Source organism: Alnus glutinosa, chromosome 9 (assembly GCF_958979055.1).
Source record: "Alnus glutinosa chromosome 9, dhAlnGlut1.1, whole genome shotgun sequence".
Taxonomy (NCBI): Eukaryota; Viridiplantae; Streptophyta; class Magnoliopsida; order Fagales; family Betulaceae; genus Alnus; species Alnus glutinosa.
In genome coordinates, this window is record NC_084894.1 from 24,136,383 (window position 1) to 24,145,463 (window position 9,081).

At 33.7% G+C, this 9,081-nt stretch overlaps 1 protein-coding gene across 1 annotated transcript; it reads right to left on the reverse strand.

Moving 5' to 3' along the window:
* Positions 1-2,654: 2,654 nt before the first annotated feature.
* Positions 2,655-5,939, reverse strand: LOC133876886 (receptor-like protein 6). Its single transcript, XM_062315124.1, has one exon. It carries the CDS (start codon positions 5,937-5,939, stop codon positions 2,655-2,657), a length of 3,285 nt encoding a protein of 1,094 aa, XP_062171108.1.
* Between the last annotated feature and the right edge of the window lie 3,142 nt (positions 5,940-9,081).

Consider the following 9,081-nt stretch of genomic DNA (forward strand, 5'->3'; position numbering starts at 1 on the left):
CACATAGTCTATCGTCCTTGGATTTAATATTCTGAGTCAGTCAAGAGGATTACGACTCGGGCTTTCTATGAAGGGGCACCATATACCAATACAACGTGTTCAGATAGATTTTTAACTTCTTCTTTTTCTAAGCGAATTGGGAATCAAAACACCGAAAATTTTTTGAGCTTTTTAACAATAAATTCAAAATGAAAATATCGCAAAAAATACAAATAATGACCAGGTCCTCTCTGTAAGGGTCGTATAAAATGGTAACCGAAACAAAAGAAGGATAGGAAATGATACGCGCCTCGAAAAGTCTCTCAACAATACAAAGAATGTGAAAAAAAAAAAATTAGAACGTTGGGTCATAGAAACCAGAATTCTAGAATGAAAAGAGGAATGTGGAAAATAAGTGGAGGTGTGGGAATTCCTACCGGTTCTTTGATTGAGGAAAGCAATAACTTTTGGTTTGGTTAGCGGAATTCAACATGTTTTTTTTTGTGTTTACATTTTTCAGAAATTTGATGCTTAGTCATTTGAATTTTCAGAAATGTAACTATTTTCATGTTTGAAATAATTAGGAATTTCTAAAAATTTTCGAGAATATAGGATTTTCATGTATAATTTACTTTTGAAAATAATTAGGAATTTAAGACTGCCAAACTATAGGAATAGGAGCCGCATTTTTAATTTAATTTAATTTTAAGACATCCAAACTAGAATAGACAGGAAACAAGACTCCCGGAGGAGGTTCGTGCATATTTGGTGTTTGAAATTTCTTTCCCAATCCAATGGTCTAAAACTGAAAATCCCCAGATGCAATAGTTTCCCAATCCAATGGTCTGATTTGAACTAAATAAAGAGAACAAGATTAGTGGAGCCAGAAACAATTTTCATTCAATCTGTCAAAGAGAAGAGTTGTAGATATCAGATCAAATATTTATATTTGTCTGTTGTTGTTGGTGCTTCATTAGAGTTAGAAGAGATATTCTTCATTAATTATTTATTGAGTAGGATTCAGTCCACATGCTTTTCAAGCACAAGCAACACTAAAACATAGCAATAAATAGGGAAAATAATTAGAATTCAGACAACATGACAAAAGTAGTGCAAATTATTACACATAAATGTGTATATAAGAAACTGATCGAGCATAACTACCACCAGAAAGGCCGTACAGACTTCAGCAAACTTCTTTTAGAATAAATTTGGAGCAACATATCTCTGCAAGTAATCAGGTATACAATATTGGTGTAAGTCAGTATCAACCAAAAGTTCTTTTACATGATCTAATTGAATAATTGCACAATGAAATTGATGCACACTAAGTAGTACAAAACACAATAAAATGACAAATGGGCTCCTTAAAAGATGTCATGACCTCTAATAATTACTTCGAGAGAACTCTGATATTCCAAAACAATAAAATGTATTATCAATTGACTGACTAGGATTAAGACTGACTCTATTAACTCTAGACTAGGACTCTAACTATGCTAAGAAGAATGGGAATCAAACCCTTTATTGGAGATTTATTTCTTATTGGACTCTTGACATGAGATTGGGGCAATACGAAATAATGAGGGAAAAGTCCACATACTCTCTTCAAATTACCACTCAATTAACAATGTCCTCCCAAAAACTACCAAAACATTGTTAAAGTATCCCCTAAAGGCCAAAAAAAGACAAAAATGACCTTACATTTTTTTTTAATAAAATAAAAGTACCCCTATAAATTCCAAAAAATAATTTTTTTTTTATTTTTTTTAGAAAAAAAAAAAAGGAAAAACTATTTCAATTTTTCTTTTAATTTTTAAATTTGGCCACCCTTGGTTGTTTTGTATTTTTTTTTTTTTTTTTTGGTTTTATTTTTTTTTTATTAAGTGTATTTTTGTCATTGGAGAATATTGACAATTTTTAATAGTTTAAAAAGACATTGTCCAAATTTAAAATTTGATGAGACATTATCAATTAAGTGCTAATTTGAAGAAGGTATATGAACATTACCCATGACAAAATTTTGCACCACTACAAAAACAGAACCTAAAAAGATAAGTTGTTATATTCACCTAATCAATCCTACAAAGACTACGTTCCCAAAAGGTCTATCACAATAATATAATTGCGCAGGGAGAAGAACAAGTGATCGTATGGGGATTACAATAATGTGCATAATGTGTAAAAATTAAGTATAGCTATTGCACTTCAAATTTCTGTGAATCTTTAATCGAACTACTCTTCGATCGACAGTAGAAACACATACATGGAAGATTGATAAAGTATATATACATTCAATACATTGTACAAATTTCAATGAACATTTCCCCCTAGCTGCATCAGAGTCACTGCAACTAATTAATAATTAAAGATACATAAAGAGTTGTGAATAGCCTAGAGTTGGAGACCCACAAAAATAGTCATATTAAGAGGCCATTTGATTCAAGGCGTTTTGGAATCCTATGAAAGCCCACATGCAAATAAGATGCTTGGAAACGTGGGCATTCCTCATTTGGGTTGCTGTGTATAGTTACAATTGCCATTCGAGTCATGCCTTAAGAAAACGCTGGCATCCAATTATGTGGATCAATTTTTCATTTTGATTTATATTGAAGTAAAAAAGCAAGAGATTTTCATGACAAACCTGGAGATGTTGCGTCGGATCATAACTATAACTAGTGCCTCGGCTGCTTATTGTTGAGTGCTGGTCTTCTACGATATTCATTTCCAACATACAGTTTAGGAAAAATCTTGAAAAGAATGTCATCAACATGTTTGTAATACCATATTCTCCATCTCTTCCAAAACATAAGGGGTCCCATTACAATTCCAAAACCAAAAACAAATCCTAATTCAGCACTTATGTAATTCCACTCGATCATACTCTTATGAGATTCTTCATACGTCGTTGGAGGTGACAATCGTGGCTCCTCATGTGAGCATTGTGATTTCAAAGGCAAACCACATAATCTTTCATTCCCTTTGAAGGAATTTTCCGAAAATGTAGCAAATTGCTTGATGAATGGAATCTGTCCCACTAATTGGTTGAACGAAAGGTTGAGAACTGCTAGGAAAATAAGACCATCGGCAAGTAGCACAGGAATATTACCAGAAAGCTTATTGCTTGAAAGATCTAGTGACTCAAGATTACTCAATTTCCCCAGAGATGCTGGGATTTGGCCCGTGAAAGCATTATGCGACAAGTTGAGAATATATAACAATGTGAATTCTCCAATTTCTTCAGGTATAGGACCATCAAAGTTGTTACAAGAAAAGTCAATGGTGGTGAAGATAGTTAGGATCTTTACCAGCTCCACCTCTAAACCCTTGCTAATAATTGTTATTGTATCTTGAAAATATGCCATACCCATATCAATTTTGAGGTAACTGAGCTCTGAGTGCACCTCATGTGCACGATCTGTCAACACCATCCAAGTAGAAAGGAGTACTATTGGAAGGTGACCTGTAAAATTGTTTGAAGCTACATCCATGATTTGAAGCATCGGCCAAGGGGCATCAAGCTCTAGATGACCAATGGGCCCATATAATTTGTTAGATCGCAAAATAAGAACCTTCAATTTGAATAATCCTGTGAAGTAAAATGGGAAAGTGTCCTCGATGTGGTTGTTCCCAATGTCCAAGACCTCCAATAAATAACAACTTTTCAGAGACTTTGGTAACTTTCCCTCTAGATGGTTTTTATTGACAGCTAAAGTTTGTAAATTACAAGACTTCGGAAATGTATCAGGAATTGTACCATTGAGATTGTTTCTCCTTAGACTCAACACCTGAAGAGCCCCACTCATCTCAATCAAGCATTGGGGAATTGTGCCGCTAAAGTAATTATCAGACAGATCGAGAAATTGAAGATTTGTAGCTTTGCATATTGATCTAGGGATACTCCCATATAATTTATTACTTGAAATAGAAAAGAAATCTGCAAATTCAAGGGATTGGCCGATGCTAGCTGGTAAAGTAGAACGAAAATTATTCATGGAGAAATCCAAGTAAGTGACAAGTGGGAGATCTGGGAGTTGGCCTTGGAACTGGTTGGAGCGAAAGTCTAGAACACCAATAAAGACATTGGAGATAGGTCCTTCAAGAATCTTCAAGTAGTTATAAGAAAGATTTAGTTTTTCAAGATGAGGAAGTTTCCAGATCCAGTTGGGTAACTCTCCATAGATTTGGTTGTTTGAAAGGTCTAGAGAGGATAAATAGGATTGGTTTCTCAAAAAATCAGGAATTTTTTTCAACTTGCAAGAAGCTAGAATTAATGTAGAAAGGGGAACCGAGGATAACGAAAGGTTAAAACCATTATATTCAGTCAACAAGTTGATGTGAGAAAGATCAAGGAATGAAAGATTTTTTAACAGCTGAATCACCCTAAGGTCTAGAGAGTTGTTAAATTTGTTTGAACCAAGTGATAGTTGTACAAGACCTCGAAGTTCAAAGATAGACATGGGTACTGGCCCTTCCAACTGGTTGTTATCCAAATAAACACTTCTTAGTATGTAAGAAGAAACATTGGAAAATTCTTTGAGTTGACCAGAAAATTGGTTGGACCGAAGTGCTAACACTTGCAATGATGGAAGGGAAAACAGAGAACCTGGAATATTCCCATTCAATGAATTTTCATGCAAGTAAAGAGATTCCAATTTCAAAAGTTCTTGCCACTGAGTGGAAGTAATCTGACCAGTAAGATTATTGGAAGAAAGGTCTAGGTTGGTCAGATTCTTGGCCATGCTAAATACTGGAATTGATCCACTAAACATGTTCGATGACATGTCCAAATAGACCAATTGTGTGAGGCTCGCCAATGAGTCTGGAATTGATCCGCTAAACATGTTAGATGACATGTCCAAATAGACCAATTGTGTGAGGCTCGCCAATGAGTCTGGAATTGATCCACTGAAATTGCAATTCCCAAGATTTATTGTTGACAACATTTTAAGAATGCCAATAGAATGTGGCAATGTCCCAGAAAAATTTGTTCTCTTAAGCACCATGGTTTGAAGAGATCCATTTGGAAGAAATTCTGGAAAAGAACCTTGCAAGTCATTATTGTATGATAAGTCAATCATTTGTAACGTTGGAACCTGGAGGATCTTTTTTGGAAATTTTCCATTCAACCTAGAAGATGAGACTTCCAAAGATGTCAGATTTTTGAAATCTGCAAAAAAAATTGGTACTGGAGAAGAAAAGTTGTTACCATTCAAACGAATAACTGAGAGGGACTTAAGATTACGTAACGAGTAATCAATAGGGCCTAAAAGATTGCAGTATGACAAGCTCAACACTCTCAGATTTGGCAGCGAAGATGATAAAACCCGACACCACTCCTTACCTTGCGCTGATATAGCTATACCATCAAGATAAAGTTCCATAAGCTCCGAAAGGTTCTGAACGAGCATATTTAAATTTGGATTCTCAAGTGTCAATGGGGGATAAAGAATTCTGTATGGGTAATATTGGAGAGATAAATCAAGAGTAACCAACCTTGTCAAACGCGAAATCGCAATAGGAATTTGCCCTGCAAAACCAGCATTTGACAAATTCAAATAACTCAAATTCGCCAGCTTGTCAAACTGTGATGGAATCTGAGAAGAGTTGAAGTCGTTGTCAGCCAAACTCAGGCTCTGGAGATGCTGAAGACTGAAGAGACTGCTTGAATCGTCTAGTCCACTATCCCAGATGGACTCATTGGCCAGGTCGAGACCAATAACACGTCCCTCATGGCAGGTTACGCCTTCCCAAGAACAGCAATCAACACTTTGATTCCACTTAACAAGTTTGTTGGACCTAGCAGGATCAGATATTGTAAGGTTGTTCTTCAATTGCAGCAACAAGGACTGCTGATCGTCGAGACATTGGCCAGACACTTCAAAGACACAAATGCTAATTAGGAAAAGTGAGTAAACGGGGATCAAGAAAAGCCACGAAAAAACCGCAAGCGATCTCATTGCAGGGAATGGAAGAGGTGGTACTGATATTAATTAATGGTGGATTCAGGATGGTATGAATTTGTTTAGCGTGTGATTAAATATATAGATGGTCGGGGGTTGTGGCCATGCACGAATCAGGCAATTAAGTAAAGTTCCGCGAAGACGACTTTTTGACCAGTGACTCTGAGTCGTCGTCCTGTCATACGTTTCGGAAGAAGTGAAGAAAAGTCAAGAAATTAATAATTGCATCAAACGCCAACCACCATATATCAAATTAAATCAATTGGTACGTACCGTAACGTAGCCTTTATTTATCGCCACTGCGCGCTATATTTATTTATTGCCCAACTTCTTTTTTGTCTGATTATTAATTAAATGGACACATGAGTTTAACATTTCAGAAAATAAATAAATGTTGATGTATATGTGTGAACAAACAATGAGCTGTCGTATATAATTTCTGTTACAAACTAACGTGACCGTCAACATAACACCACCTCGTCAAATATAATTCAATTTAATTGTTTAATAGTTGATGCGTTAAACACCACATGTACTTACAAATTGACATGAATTTGACACGGTCACATTAGCTACAATCAAATTTCAGTGTCTAGTGATTAACGTAATAAATGTCACATAAATTGTCATGTAAATTTGTAAAAAATTTACAGTAAAAATTGCAGTACCTCTAACAACATGCATAGCACCTATTTATAATCATAAAATATATATATAAACTTAACAGTAAAATAATATATGACAGAAAGGATAAGGATCCAAATCTCTAGCAACTTGATGTTCATTGTTAGCAATCTGAACAGTAAATATGTGAGAAATTCTATAAGAAAAGTTGGGTCTCCTTTGGGAATGAGAAGCACCAAACAACCTTTACCAACATCCTCTCAACAACAATATGATCATTTGTCTGATTAATTAAATGGACACATGAGTTTAACATTTCAGAAAATATGGCTCCGTTTCTTTAAGTATGGGAAAAAGACTAACATTTCACCTGCCCTCTGACGTGGCACTCATTATCCTTTGTAAAAATTCTGCACATTTCACGCTCACATTTTTTTTTTTTTTTTTTTGAGGAATCGCTCACATTTTTAAGTGCTTGTATATATATATATTTTACAGTAAAATTATTATCGAATTTGACTTTACTTAACAGTAAGTAAAGTATAAATTAAGGAATATGTTATTTTTACATCACATTACCTTACATCAATCTTATATTAAGATATATTGTTAAATCCTAACGGAGTACCCAAAATACAATTTCTTTTAAAGGAAAAAAAAATGTTAGGATTTTATAATTGGTCAAAATTTAACGAAATTTGTAAAAATACTTATGTATGAATCTTTGAAAAATTTTATAATTTTTTATTTTTTAACAGCAAATTCTAACAGAGTACCCTTAAGTAAGACATTTGGAAACATGAATACCCCAATTTGAGACGTTTGCTAGTTCAGCACCCTTATCTCAAAACGACGTATAATTCGATACCTTTTTGTGAAGTTACCCTTCAAAATTAAGTTCAAATCTTCTCTCGCTCCTCATAGTTAATTACTATATGACACTGCATATCATTAGACAGTAACGTTTTGGAAGTCGTGGATTATGATAGCAGGCGAAAGATGGAGGAAGATTTATTGAAAATAACAGTTTTGGAAAAAATACAATTTAGCCTCTCAAATTACCATCATTTCTAAGTTCTCTGGATGGCCCCCAAACTACCGAGGTCTACACTCTGACCCCTAAACTATCAAAAACTTTGAAAAATGCTACTTTTGACGAAATATTCCCATAATACCCCTACTACGTGTCATTTTTCAATTAAAAAATAATAAAAAATTCAAAAAAAATCGAAATAATTCAAAAAATTCAAAAAAAATACAAAAAAAAAATCAATAAAATTTTTTTAAAATAAAAAAAAAATTTAAAATTTTAAAAAATTAAAAATATATATATTTTTTTTAAAAAAAAATTATAAAATTAAAAACTAAAAAAAAGTCAATTTCTGAAGAAGAAATGGACGATAACCAGAAGGGTGTCGGGAAGATCAGTTCACTGTTGATAAATAATGCCACCCTAAACATAATCCACCCCAAATATAATAGTGGAGGATAGGGATGTAAATAAACCAGTTTATTCGACAATCCGCTCGATACCCGCTCGGTTTAGCCCGATCCGAATTCGAACTTGATATTGTAGAAACTCGCCCGATTAATAAGTGATACATACCCGACTCACTCGACAAAACTCAATAAGAGCTCGCGAGCTCAGCTCATTTAAAACTCGACCGAATCGTTCGCCCAGCTCATTAGTCCGACTTGTTAGCTCGTTCATATCTTTTATATATTACTAAAATTGAGTTATATAAATTTAAGCATGTATATTAGTAATATATGTTATATATGTAGCTTAATATTATGTGTTTATTAGTTAACACAAGAACTAGTTAATTCATAAACTAACATATTATTTAGTTTATTAACATATACTAAGTAAATGTAATTAACTATTTACTCGATATATATATATTAGTTAACTATAGTCTATAGGTTATTTTTTATATATAAATATACACTAAATAAGCATATAGTATACTAGTTAAGTAAATATTGTATTATATATTAATTATAATACTTTGATAATAATATTTATTGTGTTAAATTAACATATTAAGTTATTAATAGTTAGTATGGAGGTTGTTTACAAATTCGGGCTTGAACTCCGTTTTGATCACATATTGAAAAATTTAATAACCTACTTCAAACTCTAGTTGAGCCGAGCTTGTCAAGTAATCCGGTTTGGTTCGGCTCGGCTCGAATGTTATTTTCAACGAGTTCGAACTTTAGCTCGACATCGCCCGAATTTTAAACGAGTCGAACTTAAATACACATTTTATAGCTCAGTTTGAATTTGAAATAGACTATTTAAGTGCGATTTATAGCTTCCACTAACATGACTTTTTCACCTGCAACTCTGGGTTGTCGCACGTGGCCGACCAAGACCTTTTACTTAATTAATTAGCTCCTGTCATACGTTTTGAAAGAAGAGGAAAAGTCAGGAAATTAATGCGACATATATAATAATTGCCTCAAACGCCAACCACAATCATTTTTTTTTTTTTTTTTTAACAAGCCAACC

What these genes read in the sequence shown, in the direction of transcription:
- LOC133876886 (XM_062315124.1), bottom strand. Translation starts at nt 5,939, where the DNA reads ATGAGATCGCTTGCGGTTTTTTCGTGGCTTTTCTTGATCCCCGTTTAC.